Below are 20,894 nucleotides of genomic sequence, written 5' to 3' on the forward strand. Positions count from 1 at the left end.
TTCCAGAGAACATCCTTGGAAGGCACCTGGGGGACTCCTCCCTAAGGTGGAGGAAATGGCTCAGCACTGGGAGGTGATGTCAGCGCCTCCCAGAGGGTCAATGGCAAAGGAGCCAAAACCCAGGACTCCTGGCCTGTGTTTATGTTCTTTCCACCATATTCTATGTTTATGGCTTGGTCAACAAAGAGCAAAATGTTGAGCACTACCCGTGTGGGCTCAGGGCCCAACTGAATGAGGCAGACAGCCCAGCCGGCAGGACACTCACAGCCAGCTGACCAGCTGCCTGCATCTGAGCTGCCCGCCCGGCTTCAGTGTCAGATACGGTGCAAGTTCCCAGGTGCTGACTTCCCTCTCGTCCTCCAGTGTCCAGAACTCACACAGGAGGATGCCCCTCTTCTTTCGGAAGCGGAAACCCAGTGAGGAGGCTCGGAAACGCCTGGAGTACCAGATGTGTCTGGTAAGGCGGGGATATTATCTCTCCCTCCTCTGCCCCCTGAAATGTTTCCGGGTGCCTACTCCTTCCCTCTGCCTTCCCACCCTGGGAGTGCCCCTCCTCACAGGCTGGGTGTGTGTGGTTTCTTTCCCTGCTGGACCTCAGTCACTGGGCCACCTGCCAAACGGACCAGTAAACGCTGGCTATGGCTTGGCTGTAGCTTGGCTGTGGTCCCTTCCAGCTCCTTACGCCTGCATCTCCTTTCTTATTTTCTCCATTCCACAAGTATGTTTTGCCCGAGTACCTTTTTTTTTTTTAATTTTGGGAACTGGGCACGGTTCCCAAGTTACCTGGCTCACACCTGTAATCCCAGCACTTAGGAGTCCGAGGCAAGAAGATTGCCACAGGTTCAAGGCTAGCAAGGGCTATATAGTCAGTTCCAGGCTGGCCTGAGCCGTAGCGAGAAAACCAGCTGCTCTTACCTCACCGCTAGCAGAGGGGCTGCGTTCTGCATCCAGCACAGCCACGGAGGCCAGATAAAAGAGCAGGAGTTCAGGAAGGCAACCAAAAAAGGGGCTGGAGAGATGGCTCAGCGGTTAAGAGCACTGGCTGCTCTTCCAGAGGACCTGGGTTCAATCCCAGCACCCACATGGTAGCTCACAACTATCTGTAACTCCAGATTCCAGGGAATCTGACATCTTCATACAGACATACATGTAGGCAAAACACCAATGCACATAAAATAAGAATAAATAAATCATTAAAAAGTGGTGTTTTTTTTTTTAAAGAACGTTCAAGGCTGAAAACAAAGCCAAACCAGTTACCACTGATTTTAAGAGGCTAACACCATGAATATGAAACGTTCACAGAATCAACAGATCTTGTAAACATACAGAAGGATTTTTTTTCGGGTGTGGGGGTGGGAGTAGCCCTGGCTGTCCTGGAACTCACTCTGTAGATCAGTCTGGCCTCAAACTCAGAGATCCGCCTGCCTCTGCCTCCTGAGTACTGGGATTAAAGGTGTGTGCCACCACACCAGGAGACTTGAAGATTTTTAAAAATCCGTTCTCTCGCTCCCTTCCTCTCTCTCTCTCTCCCTCCCTCTTTCCTTCCCCCCCCCCCACCTGTGCTGGAAGCTAATTCTTGGGTGGTGCAAGCAGGGGGATCAGGAGTTGGAGGTCAGCTTTGTCTACATGATGAGTTTGAAGCTACATGAGACCCTGTCTCAAGAAACAATTTAACGTAAAAATGTCTTTTTCACCTTAGGCAAAAGAAGCTGGGGCAGATGACATTCTCGACATCTCTAAATGTGAACTCTCTGAGGTAAAGTGAGGGTGTACAAAGACTGAATTTAATCTGTCCTGTGTCCTTGAGGAAAACAAGTGTAGACTGAGACTTTCAAAATGCCAGGAGTGAAGGTGGGTGGGTGGACCACTGAAGCCTTGCCTTCTAAGCATGAGGACATGAGTCCCCGGGGCTTGCTAGCCAACCATCCTAGCTGAGTCATTGAGCGCTAAGTTCAGTGAGAGACTCTGAAAAACACAAGGCGGGGAGTGAGAGACCCGACGTCAGCCTCTCGCCTGCATAGAGTGTGCGCACACAGACACAGCCAGACCAACTAGGCAGAGATGTTCCTTACATTGCGATCTTGTCCAAAAGAATTGAGATGATCTTTTGACCTCAGCATAGTCTCCCAAAGTCAGGGCCTAGTTCAGAAATGAACCAGGTGTAGTAGAGCACACCTTTACTCCCAGCATTCCATTCGGGAGGCAGAGGTAGGGAGGCTTATGAGTCTGAGGTCAGCCTTGGCTACATAGTAAAACCCTGGAGGAAGGCAGGAAGGGAAATCTGGGGATAAAACTCAGTGGTAGAGTTTGTCTAGCATGCAAGATGCCCTAGGTTCACTCCCCAGTATGGGAAGAAGGGAACATACACTACGGATTCCTGGGGTGCTGGGAGAGAGGGCTCTACCCCCGACAGTTCCTGATACCCCAGAGTAGGTAGGCTAGGGCGGGCTGATTGCCCCTCCGTTTTTCCCCAGCCCTCCCCTGGCTAAGCACTGTCCGGGGCAGTAGCTTACACTCCTCAGTCACCTCCCACCATGCCGCTGGGAGAGCAGGAGGGACAGCCGCAAGCAAGGAGGCTCTGACCCTTCTTTGTCTTGTCTTAGATTCCGTTTGGGGCTTTTGCAACGTGCAAAGTTCTGCAGAAAAAGGTGAGCAGAGTTATTGTTCAGAGAATTGCTAGCTGGGTGTCTGCTTGGGGGAAGCCACGTGGGACTTAGAGGCGCCTCACACGGCCATCTTCCTTCTCCCTGGCCCTCACCCTTTGGTCCGCAGTAGAGGTTGTCACAATCAGGAGAGCAGGCTCTGGGTTTGGACCACTCTGGGCCGGCCACTCCTGGCCCTGGCTTCACCAGCTTTGTGACTCAGCTTCTTTACACGCTCACACCTCTGTTTCTTTTACTAACTTTCAGTGTTTCATGTGTATGGGTATTTTGTTTGCATGTATTTTTGCATCACGCGTGTATGTTGCCTAGGGAGGCCAGAAACCCATCAGGCTCTCTAGAACTGGAGTTATAGCTGGCTGTGAGCCACCATGTGGGTCCTGGGAATCAGACCTGGGTGCTCGGGAGGAGCAGCCGGTGCTCGGGAGGAGCAGTCGGTGCTCGGGAGGAGCAGTCGGTGCTCTGGAGGAGCAGTCAGTGCTCCTAACTGCAGAGCCAGCTCCAGCCCACACACCATTCTCTTCATCTGTAGAAGGAAGAAGACATTCATGGCTATCTCGTGATACTGTGTGAATTAAATGAGTGCTAGAGTCTACCGCCATGTGGTTATTATCTCCCCCAGTAAGGGCACTCAGTGCGCTCTGGCCGCCCCTCAGAGTTAGAAGGGGCTGAAAGTGTTTTCAGAAGGTCGTTCCAGGCTGTGCATATAAGTAGGTATGTCCATACCATTAGATCTGGACATAGAAAGGTAAAGTATGTTCCCTGCCAATAGCATAGTTGAGGCGGGAGTTAATGTCTGACACAAATGGCTGTGGTTGACACAGTCTGAGGAGTGGACCACATGATAGCCTGGGCTAAACACTAATGACCAGGTGGCTTGTTAATTATGGCAGCCCTTGGAGAAGGGCAACCTTTGTTACTCTATTTTCCAGGAAACATTAGAGCCAGGAAAGTCTAAGCTCGTGATAGCTGCCCCCCTCTCAGAATAGAAGGTAGCATTAGACTCCCAAACTCCCTTTCCCCCCAGGAGTCTCGGAGCTTACAGCCTTCCGAGTCAAGCTCGGAAGTGCCCGTGATTGTAACACCTCCCCCTCTGTGGGGCTGGTGGACGCATGGAGCACAGCGTGGCCGCCCTGTGCCGGGGCCAAGCCACTACCTTACCCTCAGCCTTCCCTGCCTGCTGCTCCTCTGGGACTGACGTTTCTCTTCTTCTCCTCACAGGTGTTGATTGTGCATACAAACCACCTCACCTCCCTGCTTCCCAAGTCCTGCAGCCTCTTGAGCCTTGCCACCATCAAGGTACTGGGCCCTCTCTAGGCGTTGGGGACTTTGTGCTCCAGGTGACAGCGGAGCCTCCACACCCTCCTTGGGACTTCTGTTAAAATACGTCAAATGGTCCTCACCGGATGGTCACTGTGGTGTCTGGACAGCGTGGTTTTCTAAGCACTCCTGTGTGTTGTTGGTAAAGAAAACCAGCCCCAGCACCTACCCTCCAAGGGTTCCACTCCAGCTGGTCCTAAACTCAAGCCCAGTCAGCAAAAAGGATGGACATGATGACCCTAACCGGGGTGAGCAGGAGGGGCGTCCAGAGAGGTCATTGCATTGGATGCCTCAGTGACCTGGTGGACTCCCTCCAGGACACGGGAGAGTCATAATAGAGTGCAGTGTCGGCCCAGGCTCTCCTACATGAGTGTGACCTGGTAAGGGTGGGACTGAAATCCTGCATGCTCTCCCGGCACTCCATCTTAGCTCCCACAGGTGGGGCTGGAATAGCTCTGTTCCATGGTGATTTTTTTTTAGATGTGGGCTCACTGTGCAGTCCTAGCTGGCCTAAAACAGGCTGTGTAGTTCAGTCTTACCCCAGACTCACAGAGATCTGTCTCCCTCTATCGCGTGAGTCCTGGAATTAAAGGTGTATGCCACCACACGTAGTGCTCAGTGCTTTAAGAGATTTATTTATTTTTTTGGGCTGGAGAGATGGCTCAGTGGTTAAGAGCACCGACTGCTCTTCCAGAGGTCCTGAGTTCAATTCCCAGCAACCACATGGTGGCTCACAACCATCTGTAATGAGCTCTGGTGCCCTCTTCTGGCCTGCAGGGACATGTGCAGGCAGAATATTGTATACATAATAAATAAATAAATCTTTAAAAAAAAAGAGATTTATTTATTTTTATTTTCTGTGTATGATTGTTTGCCTATCTGTATTCCGTTCACCACATGCATGCATAAGCAAGCCAGAAGAGGGCATCAGGTTTCCCAGAGCTGGAGTTACGGGCTATTGTGAGCTGTCCAGTGTGGGTGCTGGGAACCAAACTTGGGTCCTCTGCAAGAGCCGCTCCTAACTGATGAACCTTCGCTCCAACCCTACTCTATGCTTGTTGTTTTCTTTGTGTTTATTTATTATGTGTGTGTGTGCATGTGTGTATGTGTGTGTGTGTGTGTGTGTGTGTGTGTGTGTGCACATGCGTGTTGGGAATCAATATACCCAGGCCCTCACACATACTGATTACTTGCTCTGCCACTGAGTGTCACACCCCAGCCCATGCATAATTTTTGTATTCAGTAAAAAGAGACCACTTAAGCCAGACGTGATAGAGCTGTACGTACCTGCAGTCCTGAGCATTGGCAGAGAGGCTGAGGCAGGAGGAAGGGTGCTGTGGTATGTGAATCCTGCAGGAAGATCAAAGGATCGCTGCAGGATGAAAGCAGGCCTTGCAGGCGGCAGAGAGGAACAGCCATGCAGAAGCTGATTTCTTGACAGTCACACAAAAGTTGTTTTTAGAGTAAAACAAGTTCCTTAGACCAAAATCCAGATCTAGTCTCCATTTCTGGAAGGAACACCTCACCCTTCATTTTCTGTTCTTAGCGTGGGTTGTTTGCAGTGCTCGATAATGAAGGACATTCCAGGTGTGCCAGGGCCATCATCACGTGACTCAAGTCACGCAAAGGCTGTGAAGGTCCTTCAGAGAAACAGCTCTGTAGATAACAGAAAACCACCACTGTTTTCACATTGGTTTCTTTAAGGTCTGGGTACTTGCAGAAGACAGCTGGTTAATTCTGTTGTTTTCCCTAGACACAGGGACTCTGTTAGATTCCTACTACAGGTTGCCATGTTATTACCAGGGCATGGGGTGGCCTTGTCATCTCCCAGCTGCTCTCTGGGCCTGACCGACATGTTTGTTCTATAGGTTCTGGATCTCCATGACAACCAGCTGACAGCCCTTCCTGATGACGTGGGGCAGCTGACAGTCCTGCAGGTGAGGCCCTTGGAGTCACCACTGCAGCCTGGCTGTGAGCCTCGACCAGGACTTGGCTTGTTCTTCTTGGTATTTCATGGCTTCACAGCTCTAACTCCTCCCCACAAAAAGCCTAACACCCAGTGGGTCTCCACCTTAAAGACAGATTCCAGGGACTGTAGAGATGCCTCAGCGGTGAAGAGCACTGGCTGCTCTTGAGAAAGACCTGGTTAGGTTCCCAGCACCTACATGGCAGCTCACAACTTTCTGTAACTCCAGTTTCAAGGGACCTGATGTGCTCCTCTGGCCTCCACGGGTGCTGCATACAGGTGGTGCATAAGTTTTAGTACATCATTTTAAAAGGACAAATTCTGTACTCTCCTGGCTTCCCAATGCTTTGTCTGTGGCTGCCCTGCACTGGCTGAGTGCTTTATTTGGGGCTAGCCTGAGCTCTGCCTCCCCGTTGCTCAATAGTAGATGGCCGTATCCTAACGCTCCCTGCCTCACTGGGCCCTTGGCAGCCTTTCTGCCTCCCCGTTGGTTCATGCAATTCCTGGGCATTCTGCAGTGTGTATAGATGGTAAAACCTCAAGTGAGGGTGTGTCGGGGGCCTGGCCTGGCTCTCCTAGACACATGACCTCTGTAAGTCTCAGTTTTCTCATCTCTTAGATGCGACCATAGCAATCTCTGCCTCCCTGTCAGGGCTGTAGAAGAGATCAAGGCAGGTATATTCGGTGCTGGATGACGCAGGGCTGAGGACGAAGACACTGTTGTCCTGCCGGCTCCTTGCATGATCGTTTCTTTCTTAGGTACTGAACGTGGAAAAGAATCAACTGACGCATCTCCCACGCTCTGTTGGGAACCTGCTGCAGCTCCAGACCCTCAGTGTGAAAGGTAGGGCCGCAAAGCTCAGGCCATGTCAGCAGCTCCAGGGTCAGGCCAGCCTGTCCTTCCAGCCTCCACCGGGGGCTGTCCTTGGGAGCCACCAAGTGTGAGGGTGATGCCATAAGCCAGATTGACCTCCAGCTAGCCAGCCTGTCTCTGGTCACGAACCAGAGGCAGTGTGTCTAAAGAGCCCTGACCCCCAGAATCAGAGACTTGTGGGGCAGAAGGCAGAGTGTAGTGAGTGGTAAGCTAAGCGACGGGAAGAGGGTGGCCTAATGGGCAAGACAGAAGGAAGTGTCGCTGCAGTGACTCTGGGTGGCTTGGGGCACTCAGTGAGTAATGCTGGCCCCGTGCATGTGGCTGGCCTGGTAAGTCCCTGAGGCAGGCTCAGAGCTGTGGCCTGCTCGGGACCCCCTCCCCTGCAGTGAGGTGGTGATTAGCCAAGATACCAGCGTAGTACCCTCATCCTCCAAAGAGGACTTGCCTCACTGTGGCCAGGCTCTTCATCTCACTCCTGCGGCCCCTCAGCAGAGGCTCAGCTCGTCGTGTGACTATGGGAAGTAGTGGTGCTGTTACCGAGGAGAAGCCGTACAGGGAGAGAAGGCCAGGTGTCCCGATTTGCTCAGCTCAGTAGTGGCAGAGCCTCCCGGCCCCACATCCCACACCCTCGGGTGTCAGGAGGTGGCAGCGGGCTTTGGGGTGCTGAGTTTGCCGCCTGGGTCCCTGCAGACAACAAGCTGAAGGAGCTTCCTGACACACTGGGAGAGCTGCAAAGCCTGCGGACCCTTGACATCAGTGAGAACGAGGTTCGGAGACTGCCTCAGATGCTGGCTCATGTGCGGACCCTGGAGGTAAGGGGGCGTTCTCTCGAGTGCTCACAGAGACCGACGTGTGACTGCTTGTCATGTTGTGACTTAGCTGCCGTCATGGAAGTGGGAGGGCGGAAGTCCAAAGTGGCGGAGGACAGTTGAATCCAGAAGGTCCTCACTCTGTGGCCTTGAAGCCAGACTTTGAAGAGCAATGAGATTTGGAACAGAGCCGTGGAAATGGGGGCGTCCAGTGGAGAGAACAGGACACAGAGAGACGTAAGCAAGACGGAATGAGCTATGGACAGGAAATAGTAAGGCCAGAAATTGCTGTACCTGGAGCCTGGGAAGCTGGGACTAGAGTAGGAGCGATGTGGAGATCTGGCTTCAGTGTGGAAACTACATCTCATCAGAATAGGTGGGTGAGTGTGTCCTGGGACCCCATGTGAGTCACCTCAGGGTGAATAAGGAAGCTCCTCACACCAAAGGAGTTTGTGTCCTCACAGTCTGATGAGAATCCAAGATCCCACTGCTGACAGGCAGGGTTGGTTCCTTTAAGGCCCCTCTCGGCCTGTCCTTCCCGAGCTCGTCCTGTCTGCATGTCATGTCACATCTCCTCTTTCTGAAAGGACACCGGTCAGATTGGACTAGGGTCTGGCCTGGCTCTAAATGTAGTCACATTCTGGAGTCCAGGGGTTAGGACTTCAGGGTGTGAAGCGGGGGCACAGCTCAGCCCACCGCAGGAGCCAGCACCAGGTGGCCCACCAGGGACACTGGGCTCTTGGTCGTGACAGGGTGGCTTGTTGCTGCTCTAGCACTTTCGTGTTTTTTGAGATAGAGTCTCCTGTAGTCCAGGCTGGCTACTGTGCAGCTGAGGATGGCCTTGAACTTTCGATCCCCTGCTTCCACCTGCTGAGACTACAGATGTGCACAGGCCTTTTCTCAGGGTGAGGGCACAGGCATTGACCACAAGGCCATATTGTGTGCCGACTCCATTCCAAGCTGTCCAGAGTGACTAAGGACATCACGGCCCAGCACAGCTAAGTGACTGTGCTGGGTTTAAAGCCAGGCTGAGTGTCTCAAGAGACAGACTCCCCCTGCAGGGAACAGAAATGCTGTCATCTGTGCGGCCACCAAGAACTGGTGGCTACCAAGCTGATGTGCAGTTCCTCCAGCCCAGGTGACCTTAACTAATTAAAACTGCAATGAAGGGTGCTGTGATAGTGCACCCCGTGATCCTGACCGTGCACCCCCGTGATCTTGACCGTGCACCCTGTGGTCTTGACACTCGGGAGGCAGAAGCAGGAGAATCACAGGTTCCCATGCAGCCTGGACCACATAACAAGATCTTGTCTCAAGAAAACCATTGGGGCTGGGGCTGGAGCGATGACTAGCCTGGGGCAGAGACAGCAGGTCCCTGGGCCTTGCCAGCCAGCTAACCTAGCCAGTTTACCCAGTTCAGGCCAGTGAGAGCTCAGGCCAGTGAGAGATGAGCTCAAAAACAAAGTCAGTGGTTCCTAATGAACAACACTCAGGGTTATCCCCTGGCCCTCCACACATACACACATGCTTATACACCCAGGCATGCACACACAACTCAAGAAATGTAAACGGCCACATGTGACTTCCAGCCGCCGTACTGGGCAGTGTGGCACACTCAAGCCACCACAATGGTGACTGGTGTCACAGGTGGCATTAATGCTCTTTAGATCTGGCCTTCACTGCTCCCTGGGTGCTCCTTGTGGGCAGGGGAGACTATAAGCACCCAAGTTAGTAACAAAACCAAGTGCCAGGCGGTGAAGTGGTGTACACAGTAAAGGGGTTCTCTGTCCACAGACGCTGAGCCTCGACGCCTTGTCCATGGTCTACCCGCCTCCAGAGGTGTGTGCTGCTGGTACTGCAGCTGTGCAGCAGTTCCTTTGCCAAGGTAAAGGCCGGCCACCCGTGCTCCTCCCCACACCCCGTGGTCATCCCCTGCCACCAGGCTGGGGACAGCTGAGAGCAGCTGGGGCAGTCTGCCTGGTCAGAGGGCAGGGTCCAGTGAGGGCAGCAGGTACAGTGAAGGATCACACAGGGACGTAAACACCCAGGCTGAGCTCAGGAAAGATTAGGGTCAGGCGTCTGCCTAGGTTAGAGCTGGGGAAGGCCTGTCTGAGAAAGCAACATGGCTGACGCCTGACAGGGAGCTGGGCCAGGAGAAGAGACGGTGTGTTTCTAGCAGAGGAGGCAAGTGCTAGGAGACCTAGAGGAAGGTAGGGAACCCGAGGCTCTGTGGAGAAAGAGCCAGTGTGGCTGGAGTGCTGAGGGCCCAGGAGGAAGGGTGGGGAGCGGCCCAGGAGGAGACCTGGTTTCACAAAGATCACATGGTAAAGTGAGAAGTAACTGGAGTAAGAAGGACAAGCTAGGCAGGCCCCTGGGGCCACCTTGGGGACACCCTGGTGGCCTGGGCACCAGGAGGGAGCAGCTGTTGTCAGCTGTGGTTCCTGTCACCTGTGGCATCCTCAGAGCAAGCCTCTGGTCATCTGAATTATTCATGATGTGGTACAAAGCGAATTGAAGGATCTTTTCAATATGCAGCTGATCCCAGATCCCATGGCCAGGAGCTACAGGAAAAACCAACTCCAGTTCGGGGCCAGGCTGTAGCACCTGACCGACTCTCAAGAGAGGCTGGGAAGCAGATGTGCAGTTCTGTGCTGGCCTGATAAACATGAAGCCCTAAGTTGGAGTCCCAGTACCACATAATGTGTGTGTGGTGGCACAGACCCAGAATTCTAGCACTCCAGAGGTAGAAGCAGATATATAGTATAATATAAATTATAGCTAGGTATGGTACTGAGTACTTGGAAAGCTGAGGCAGGGAATTCAGCCTGGGCTACATAGTGAGTTCAAAGTCAGCCTGAGCTGTGGAGCAAGACCCTGTCTGTCTCCCTGTCCCACTTTGGATGTTGCCAGTATCTGTTTGAGCGGAACATTCAGGCCTACAACTCAGTCAGTTCCCTGACTAGGTGTTTGCCCAGCAGAAGGAGAAGCCAGGTGCCCCCTAGCAGTGTAACCAGTAGGAGACTGAATGAACTATTTCCTACTCACATGTGAGTACCACACAGCATAAAGAACAAACTGCATACAGCAAGCTGGAGTCTCTGCCAGAGAGTAGAGGGAGAGAAGCCAGGCACAGAGGAGGTAGGCCTGCGCCTGGCAGTACCTGCGTTCCGAGCCAGCACTGTCCCTGGCTTGTAAGGGTGTGTTTGCCTTTCCGTGTGCTTCAGGCTGTGACAGAGCACTTGTCTAGTACACATGAGGCCCTGGCTTCAGTTCCCAGCTGCTAAAATAAAGGAAAACTTTTCTGAGAGGAGGGAAGAGGAGGGTGAGGGCAGCGGGAGCATGCCGCTGGGGTGCTTCTGGCCAGCCTGTGCCCCTTCTCCCATAGAGTCAGGACTGGAGTATTATCCCCCTTCTCAGTACCTACTGCCAGTCCTAGAGCAAGATGGAGCTGAGAACTCCCAGGACAGCCCCGATGGACCCATAAACAGATTCTCCAGGGAGGAGGCTGAATGGCAGGTAAGAGAAGCTGGCAGCGGGGGCGTGGCTGCATGGCCGTACCTGAGCAGGTATTGAGGGCTGTGTGGGGCGTTTACCCACTAACCCCATAGGTCCCCAGAGTTTTCTTGAGTGTGAGCAGCAGGAAATATTAGATAGAAGGATTTATATTTCGGAGATAAACAGAAAATAAAGGATAACCTTGAGAGGGCCTGGAACCTTTTCCAATGGGCCCCGACTGTCTCTGCCCCAGGGTATTTATAGAGACGCCAAGGGGTGGAGCAAAAGACCTCCTCCCCCAGCACAGCCAAGTGCAGACCATTTTAGACACCTGCACTCAGGCCGGCGGTCCTAATCATCCTCTCTATGCGGACCTGCTGGGTAAAGCCATGAGGAAACTGAAAACGGGCTCCCACAGGTCCCCCTTTCTTAATATATATTTAAAAAAAAAAAAAAAAACTCATTAATAGCTTACAGCAATCTCCATAGCTGTTACACCTCCCAGTATGGGAGTAGAGGATGATATAGATGGCATTTCTCTTTTGAATTAGGTCCAAGGTGACTACAGCAGTCTTTAGCTGCATCAAGCCGTTTCTAAAGGAAAAACTTAATGCAATCGCAAACTTAAAGAATCCCTTAGCTTCATCATTACCATTAACAGGTTAACATAAATATTGCTCCACATAGTCACAATTCTCCCAGTCTTACAACTCAAAGCAAACTCTTAACAGAACCATTTGAATTAGCATATCTGGTGCTATATATAGTTAATTTTCTCAGTCTTACAACTTTAACTCTTAATAGAATCATTTGAATTTCTTGCTAACAGAACATAGGAAAAACTTCTGATGTTTTTTCGTCAAACTTATTTCCTTAACTCCACAAAACCAGGGTGCATTAAAAGTAGGTTAAACGTACTGTCTGCAAACATAATTCAACCTCATAACTCCTCCTTTTCTTTATAATTTTTTAAACAAAATCTCAAACCTTAGAGGAACCCAAACTTATACAATTCCTATAAACCCATATTGAAATGCAATCTTCTCAATCTAACCATTAACACTTTGAAAACTTTTAGCAAAACATCCAAAAGCAGTTTCTTAATAAAACTCTTTACACTTTAAAAGTAGTCTTAGTATACCACATTTGCATTTCTTACTAGCAAAACATGACATTAATCCACTCAAACAATTTTTTAAATAGAGTAAGGAATATTAACTCTCCCTTTTCCTTATAATTTTTTAGGCAAAATCTCAAGCCTAGTTAGAAAACCCAAACTTTTCTGTTTAAACAGTTCCATTTGTAACACAAAACCATTTCCAGAAGTAATTCCATTTTTAAATAAACAGTTCCATAAAACAATTCATGAATCACCAGTTAATAAAACATATATGCATACACAAAATTGCATCTTTAGGCTAGGTAGAAATAAATTTCTTCATTTAAACAGTTCCATTTTTAACCCAATGCCAGAAAACAGTTCCTCGATCATTACTATAAGTAAACTCAAAATTGTCCCATTGCAATGATATCTGTTGTTCAGTTCATTAAGTCCCAAAATTCAAATAAATTCTGGTACGAGCCTTCCAAATATGAAGAAATCCGTATCAAGTCTTTTCATAGTTCTCATTATTTTAAGTTCAAAAAGTTCAAAAAAAAAGTAAATTGTGGTATCAGGCTTTCGCTTCCAAATATGAAGAGACATTTTACAACCAAAACTTTTTGCAGTTAACAATTTTAGTTCAAACAAGCGTCTCTGCAACTTGTTCTCACAGACAGAGACCTTTCTAGGTACAGTAGTATTCTAAACCAAACCGTTTTTGATGTTAGCTCAGGTTTTTCTGTGTTGTGTTGATTTTCCACGGATCTCAGCTGCGGATGCCTTGTTCTGGCGTCCACCATTCTTAGCTTCTCAGCGGCTTCTGGAGCTTTTGAAACCATTCAGACTGCCTGCTTTGCGGTCTACTAGGACACTACCTTCTGTGTCTCAGATTCTTTCACCATATACATTAAACATAGATTCACACTCAATATTTACACTTTTTACATATAACGTGCTTAAGCATAAACTCACACTCAACATTTACACATTTTTACAAACTCATATATAACATTAACATCTACTTATTTATATACTTTTCTTATTTAAACTTATATTTACAACTAGTATCTTTCTTACAAGCTTATTACTACATGTCTTAAGATTTATTTATTTATTTCTTATGTATACAATTTCCTGTCTGCATGTATTCCTGCAGGCCAGGAGAGGGTGCCAGATCTCATTACAGATGGTTGTGAGCCACCATGTGGTTGCTGGGAATTGAACTCAGGACTTCTGGCAAAGCAGCCAGTGCTCTTAACCTCTGAGCCATCTCTCCAGCCCTCTATTACTACATGTCTTAAGACTACCTTAGATACTTCTTGCAAGCTTATATTCCTAAAGGAACTCTATGGATCTATTTTACAAACTTATATAGGGCTACCATTAGCATATATTTAACTTAGCAAACATCTAAAGATTTCTTAACACAGATCTAACAAGACAGAATAATTTCTACAAACTCACATCTTATTTTCATCTTTTTCTACTTTTTATTCTTAATTATTATCACTATCTCTATTAGAAAGATTCTCTTAACTAGACAGGAAGTACGTAAATCATTTCTAAAGTTTAGAGTTTACAGTCAGCTTTGCTATAACAACACTGGGATTTAGTGAGTGTTGTCGTTATAGAATTGTGGTACTTGTTGCTAAGGGACTGTAACATTCCCAGGACGAAGCCACACTCCAAAGTTGCCAGTTCTCTCAGCCGTTCCAGACCAGCAGAGATGCACTGTCAGCAGTAAACGGTTTTTAACTAGAGGCTGTCCCTTCACCCAGATTCATAATAGCTCCCCTAAGTGCTTCAGTTCAGACAAACGTTTCTATTACAGCAGTATTTTTGGTCTGTTCTACCGAAAAACTTCACTTCACGCTGAGGGTGAAATTACCGTATTTAGCTGCTGTAAAGCTCTTCACCAAATACTGCACAGCTATTAGATGATATAAAGTATTTTTCTAAAGGAGCTAGTAAAGCCAAAAGCGGCACAGCTCTGAACTCTATTTCCTCACTGCTTGCATTAACCAGTGACAAAACCTCAGAAACACTGATCGAGCCACTTTCATTCTGGTTCCTTTATAGGAACGTCATTGGAGCTGACCTTCCTTAGTTCCACGCTCCTTACCAGACACTCCGGTAACCACCAAGCTTCATTCTCCTCTTGTGAAAAAACACAAACATGTCCTTGACCCCATATTAACACAGGATCGGAACCCTGTGATCTTTCCATTTTACTTAAGCAAAAGTCGCTTGGATGCCACTGTGCCAAAATCTTATATGTGGCAGACTGCTCACAGACATCCATATTCAAAAAGAGCATGATTTAATGCATTATGTGGAGATCGAGGGTAAATTTCTTCCTTTTTTTATTTTTATTTTTTGAAGTTGTACTTTAAGACTATGAGCCCTTTCTACAATACCTTGTCCCTGAGGATTATAAGGAATACCTGTTTTATGTACAATTTCCCACTGGGTACAAAATTGTTGCAATGCCTTACTACTATATCCAGAACCATTATCAGTTTTAATAATTTTTGGTATACCCGTATACGAAAAACACTTCAAGCAGTGCATAATTACATGTTTTGTAGCTTCCCCAGGTTGTACACTAGCCATTAAAAATCCTGCATAAGTGTCAATGGTCACATGTACATATTTTAATTTGTCAAATTCTGCAATATGAGTAACATCCATTTGCCGATGATTGGGAAGAAGACCTCGCGGGTTTATCCCTAAGTGAGAGACAGAAAAATATTTTGGACATACCCCCACATCATTTAACTATTTGACGAGCTGCTTCTTTGGTAAGATTGAATTGCTTTAAGCTTTTGCTGTTTTGATGAAGAGCATGTGATTGTTGAGCCATTTCCACTTGGGATAATGCTACTATCTTTGTTAGCTTATCAGCCATTGCATTACCCTCAGCTAAAGGACCAGGAAGATTGGAGTGAGCTCTAATATGGCCCACAAAGCATGGCAGCTTTCTTTTGTGAATAGCGTCTTGAATTTGTTGAAACATTTTTACTTGATTGTTAAGTTCCAATATTTTCACCAAAACTGTTACTATTCAAAGGAGTCAAGAATAGATGTTCTTTCATGAAACATTTCCTTCATTAGTTTACTTTGAGAAAAAGCATTTTTAGGATTTAGTATTTTCACTTCCTTAACTTTAACTCCTGATATTATTAGCAGCTGTGATATTTAGGATTGATTTCTTATAAGGAACTTTCAGGTGAAGCAACTCTTTTGAAAGACAGCTAGATTTTCTGAAGTTTGTTTCCCATCTATAAAGCAGTCATTTTTTTGAATGCCTGTTTCCTTGTCTCCTTATTAGATTTGCAAAGGAATCACTCATTGCAGGCTGTTCGTTCAAGGCAAAGAACTTAAATTTCAACATAAGTTTCTTTATATCTAAGACAACGTTCAGTGTATAAACTGCTTTCCCTCGTTTTAAGGATTTTAAAGTGGCTTGTTTGCTCTTATAGGTAGCTTTTTGTCTGAGTTCTCAAGAGGTAAGATTAAGCTTTCTAGCATTGCTTTGAAAAGAAACTTCATTCTGAGCTGAAAAGTTTTTGGACAGTATCACCATCTTTAGCTGAAATACATTTCCCAGAATGTATTTCCCTTATATCAGTCCCTTATTGCAAGCTAGCTTTTGGATTTCATTTCCCATAGTTCTTTTTAGGTTTGAGAGTCAACTTCTAAGTTGTTTTTTTTTACCAGACTTACTTACAGATTCTTGCCCGGGAGATTTGAACAAGCATTTTACATTTTCAACTATGGGACATTGGGAGGTTTCTGGTCTCTCCTCAACTGGCTTTAACAGGTGTCTCTTCTTTATTTGACACTGGCCCCGGATCAAAACCGCACCTGCCTCATTAGCCAGCATTGAGGCTGGCATTCCTGATAGCAACTTTCCTTGGGGCTTGTGTTTGCCTTAGTCAGTCAGTGAAAAACAAGATCATGTACAACAGCTTTTCCATAGCTCTTTCAGAGAGATTTTCTCCCACTGATCTATCTCATTTTGCTTGTTCCTTTCTCCCCAGATGCAGAGCTTCAGGTATCTTTTTTTTTTTTTTTTAAGTTTGTAATTATATTTATGTACAGAAAACTTAGCAGTGTACATTTAACCCAATTTAGTGGCGAGTTCTTTGGCCTTTGCCTTTTCCAGCTTGGCAATCCGAGCCACAGATTTAGGACCCAGGACGTTGCCTCCCCAGTGGCGGCGGATCTCATCATATCTGTCGTTGTAATTGGTCCTAATAGCTTCCACCAGCTTAGCCAGAGCACCCTTGTCTTCCGAGTTAACCTGTGTGAAGGCAACAGTGGTGCATGTCTTCCTGTGGACCAGCCGCCCCAGCCTGGCCTTTCCCTTGATGATGCAGTAGGGGACCCCCATCTTTCGACACAGGGCAGGCAGGAAGACCACCAGCTCAATGGGGTCTACATCGTGGGCAATCACCACCAGCTGAGCCTTCTTGTTCTCCACCAAGGTGGTGACTGTATTGACCCCCGCTCGGAGGACAGGTGGTCTCTTAGTTGGGACGTCCCCTTTGCCAGCGGCTTTCTTCTCAGCACGGGCCAGCAGCCTTTGCTTCTTCTCCTGCTTTGTCTCTGGCCTGTACTTGTGAGCAAGCTTGAGCAGCTGGGTAGCCGTTTGCCGGTCCAGGGCCTGTGTGAACTGGTTAATGGCAGGAGGGACTTTGAGCCGCTTGTAGAGGATGGCTCTTTGCCGCTGCAGCCGAATGTAGCGGGGCCATTTGACGAAGCGTGTGAGGTCTCTTTTGGGCTGGATGTCCTGCCCAATGCCGAAGTTCTTAGGCCTTTTCTCAAACAAAGGATTCACCACCTTTTTGGCCTCCTGTTTCTTCACGACGGCGGGGGCCGGGGCCACCTTCTTCCCCTTGGGCATCTTGCTCGGCTGGAGGAGAGAGAAAGAAAAGGGAATTGTGGGTAATATGTAAGCAGTCGCGGAGATCACCGAGCTTCAGGTATCTTGTCTGCAGCTCTGTACCTCTGCTAGCTGCCTTTGGAGGTTGGGGCTTTTTTTCTCCCCCTGAATCTGCCTCAAATTCTAGCAGCTTTTTCAGGTCATGCATTTTTTGTGGAGGATTATGTCCCTCCTCTGTCTTCAGAGTCTTTCTCCCAGACAGTTCCCAGTTTGGTCTCAATTTATCCCCTCTACCCCAGAAACATTTCCCAATGTCACAGTGACAGCTTTTTTGCTTCTGAAGGTAGGGGCTTTAGTCCGTTTCTGTTTTCGGGGTCTGAGGTTTGTGTTCAAAAATCAAACTTAGCAAGGGAGGTTTTTGCCATTTCTAAGCTCACATTAGGACAGGTGTTTTTCCCTCAGGCCTTCACCTGACCCAGTCCCCCAGTGGGTTGTATTTGCTTGTCTAGGTGCTCAAGGACAGAACTTATACCAGAGGCAATCACCCCTCAGGGCTACACTCCCTCATCTCAGGGAGTCAGTTGAAACAAAGCTTTTCTCAAAAAGATGCTTTCTCTGACAGAAAAGAAAGCTTTACTCCTGGATAGTTCTGTTCTGCCCTGGCTGGGCTCTTTCCCCAGACAGCATTCTGACTCAGCAGCACAACTGCTTCAGACACAGTTCAGCTTTACTGTTTTCCCAGAAAGGTCCTTCCTCTGGTAGGAAAGCTTTTCTCAGATTTTTTTTTCAGCTGTGGACCTATCAACCCGGGACTTGTAGGAAAGTGGACAACTGTGCCGTTCCCACTGGCTTTAGCTTTGTTCATTAGCAATCTTCCCCTGGGTCCTGCACCTTCCTGCCTCAGCTCTGTGCTCCAGGAAGTTTACCACTGCAGGAATCCTAGTATCCCTGAAATGCACTCCAACTCAGAGACGCTGGCCAGTCGCCTCTGGGTTTTTGGTCAGAAGCGAGGATACAATGCTAACAGTTTGCACTGCTTCAGGGGATCTTTGCGTTAGGACGATTAGGAGCACCTTTTCATAGCTCACTCAGAAACAAAACCCTTGATGCTTCAGCTCGGCATAACTGAAAAGCTTGGCTTTTTTGCTTTTCTCAGGTAAAGTTTCCTGCCCTTTTGGGCTCTCTGTAGCTCTTCACCCACACTCTCCCGAGTGTTTCCCTCAGGGGACTCTGACCCACTGCCTTTTACTAGCTTGAGACAGAGCTTAGAAGAGGTTTTTAGGAACTCCATCTCTGCCTCCCGCATTGCAGGGAGGATTTTTAAAGCTTGAAAGAGAACTTGGAGAGGTTTTGCTGTCTTAAGAGGTTTGTTGTTTTCCCTTAGAGCTAATCACAGGTGGTCCCCATACTAATATCTTCAGGTGATTCTAATTTGTCCTTCTGAGAGAGTTAAAGGCTTTAGTTTTTAAGTTTAAGAGCTTTTGAGGAAGATTAAAGCTTTTTAGAGTTTTTTCCCCCAAAATTTTCCAAGAAAAGCTTTATAGTTTAAGAGAAAGACTTTTTCCCAAGAGAGACAGACCAACTTTTCCCAAAACTTCCCAACTTCAAACTTTTTGGCTTTTTACAGCCCCATTTTTGCCTCAGGGAGAAATCACTTTCTCCTGCCACTTGGACTTAGCATTTCAGCTGTCCCCAGGACAAAAGCTTCCATAGGAAACTTAATTCTTCCCCCATAAGCTCAGAGAAGAGCTTTTTTAATACCCGTAAAGCCCAAAGATAAATTTTTCCCAGTTTGCATTCATAGCCCCCAAAGTTAGAAAATTGAGTTTTTCTGTCCAGTTGCCTTACTTATCTTAAATTTTTTTCTACACAATCTTACACTTCTAAGTTTATCCTACACTATATTACTACACTATGCCTTATATTTTTCACAGATAGAAATTGAGAAAGGGATAGAAGATAGAAAATTTTGACAGAAGAGAATTTTGCGCTGCAGCATCAGACATCCTTCAAGTCTGCTTTCCTTTTCTCTCGATAAAACCCTGCCCCTCAATAAAATATATATATATATATATATATATATATATATATATATATATATAAAATACATATATTTTCCATAACACTGGCATGCCACTTTCCACTGGCAGGGCTGACTCGCACTTTCGCCAAAAACTCTAATAAAACTATTATTTTCCTTTATCTTTAGTCCCTATTTGTCTTTAGTCCTTGTTCATTTGTCTTTAGTCCCCCCTTTTTTAGTCCCCTCTTTTTTTCTTTAGTCCCTTTTTTCTTTTTTCTTTAGTCCCTGTTCATGGCGCCATTCTGTGGGGCGTTTACCCACCAACCCCACAGCTCACCAGAGTTTTCTTGAGTGCGAGCAGCAGGAAATATAAGATAGAAGGATTTAGAGTGTGGAGATGAACAGATAGAAAATAAAGGATAGCCTCGAGAGGGCCTGGAACCTATTCCAATGGGCCCTGACTGTCTCTGCCCCAGGGTTTTTATAGAGATACCAAGGGGTGGAGCAAAAGACCTCCTCCCCCAGCACAGCCAAGTGCAGACCATCTCAGACACCTGCACTCAGGCCCGTGGTCCTAATCATCCTCTATGCGGACCTGCTGGGTAAAGCCACGAGGAACCTGAAAACGGGCTCCCACAGAGCTGCACGGCTGTACCTGTGCAGGTATTGAGGGCTGCTGCATGGCGGACCTGTGCAGGTATTGAGGGCTGCTGCATGGCGGACCTGTGCAGGTATTGAGGGCTGCTGCATGGCGGACCTGTGCAGGTATTGAGGGCTGCTGCATGGCGGACCTGTGCAGGTGTTGAGGGCTGCTGCATGGCGGACCTGTGCAGGTGTTGAGGGCTGCTGCATGGCGGACCTGTGCAGGTGTTGAGGGCTGCTGCATGGCGGACCTGTGCAGGTATTGAGGGCTGCTGCATGGCGGACCTGTGCAGGTGTTGAGGGCTGCTGCATGGCGGACCTGTGCAGTTGTTGAGGGCTGCTGCATGGCGGACCTGTGCAGGTGTTGAGGGCTGCTGCATGGCGGACCTGTGCAGGTGTTGAGGGCTGCTACATGGCGGACCTGTGCAGGTGTTGAGGGCTGCTGCATGGCGGACCTGTGCAGGTGTTGAGGGCTGCTGCATGGCGGACCTGTGCAGGTGTTGAGGGCTGCTGCATGGCGGACCTGTGCAGGTGTTGAGGGCTGCTGCATGGCGGACCTGTGCAGGTGTTGAGGGCTGCTGCATGGCGGACCTGTGCAGTTGTTGAGGGCTGCTGCATGGCGGACCTGTGCAGGTGTTGAGGGCTGCTGCATGGCGGACCTGTGCAGGTGTTGAGGGCTGCTGCATGGCGGACCTGTGCAGGTGTTGAGGGCTGCTGCATGGCGGACCTGTGCAGGTGTTGAGGGCTGCTGCATGGCGGACCTGTGCAGGTGTTGAGGGCTGCTGCATGGCGGACCTGTGCAGGTGTTGAGGGCTGCTGCATGGCGGACCTGTGCAGGTGTTGAGGGCTGCTGCATGGCGGACCTGTGCAGGTGTTGAGGGCTGCTGCATGGCGGACCTGTGCAGGTGTTGAGGGCTGCTGCATGGCGGACCTGTGCAGGTGTTGAGGGCTGCTGCATGGCGGACCTGTGCAGGTGTTGAGGGCTGCTGCATGGCGGACCTGTGCAGGTGTTGAGGGCTGCTGCATGGCGGACCTGTGCAGGTATTGAGGGCTGCTGCATGGCGGACCTGTGCAGGTGTTGAGGGCTGCTGCATGGCGGACCTGTTCAGGTGTTG

The 20,894-nt window shown here is 48.5% G+C and overlaps 2 protein-coding genes across 8 annotated transcripts in view; one reads left to right on the forward strand and one right to left on the reverse strand.

Annotated features, from left to right (window-relative positions):
* Positions 1 to 20,894, forward strand: part of Lrsam1 (leucine rich repeat and sterile alpha motif containing 1) — a 56,902-nt gene that overhangs the window by 1,650 nt on the left and 34,358 nt on the right. For all 7 annotated transcript variants that reach the window (XM_052725975.1, XM_052725974.1, XM_052725977.1 and 4 more), the window contains 9 exons: positions 364 to 457; positions 1,700 to 1,756; positions 2,604 to 2,648; positions 3,882 to 3,959; positions 5,849 to 5,917; positions 6,706 to 6,790; positions 7,511 to 7,632; positions 9,424 to 9,514; positions 11,015 to 11,145. In XM_052725975.1, coding sequence (XP_052581935.1) covers positions 386 to 457; positions 1,700 to 1,756; positions 2,604 to 2,648; positions 3,882 to 3,959; positions 5,849 to 5,917; positions 6,706 to 6,790; positions 7,511 to 7,632; positions 9,424 to 9,514; positions 11,015 to 11,145 — 750 coding nt within the window. In that variant the 5' untranslated portion in view covers positions 364 to 385. The remainder of the gene's footprint in view (positions 1 to 363; positions 458 to 1,699; positions 1,757 to 2,603; positions 2,649 to 3,881; positions 3,960 to 5,848; positions 5,918 to 6,705; positions 6,791 to 7,510; positions 7,633 to 9,423; positions 9,515 to 11,014; positions 11,146 to 20,894) is intronic.
* Positions 16,345 to 17,150, reverse strand: LOC128102332 (60S ribosomal protein L7a-like). The gene has a single exon (XM_052725982.1). It carries the CDS (start codon positions 17,133 to 17,135, stop codon positions 16,350 to 16,352), a length of 786 nt encoding a protein of 261 aa, XP_052581942.1. The 5' UTR covers positions 17,136 to 17,150; the 3' UTR covers positions 16,345 to 16,349.

This window comes from Peromyscus californicus, unplaced genomic scaffold (genome assembly GCF_007827085.1).
Source record: "Peromyscus californicus insignis strain IS unplaced genomic scaffold, ASM782708v3 Scaffold_7__1_contigs__length_154581171, whole genome shotgun sequence".
Classification (NCBI taxonomy): domain Eukaryota; kingdom Metazoa; phylum Chordata; class Mammalia; order Rodentia; family Cricetidae; genus Peromyscus; species Peromyscus californicus.

What these genes read in the sequence shown, in the direction of transcription:
- LOC128102332 (XM_052725982.1), bottom strand. Translation starts at nt 17,135, where the DNA reads ATGCCCAAGGGGAAGAAGGTGGCCCCGGCCCCCGCCGTCGTGAAGAAA.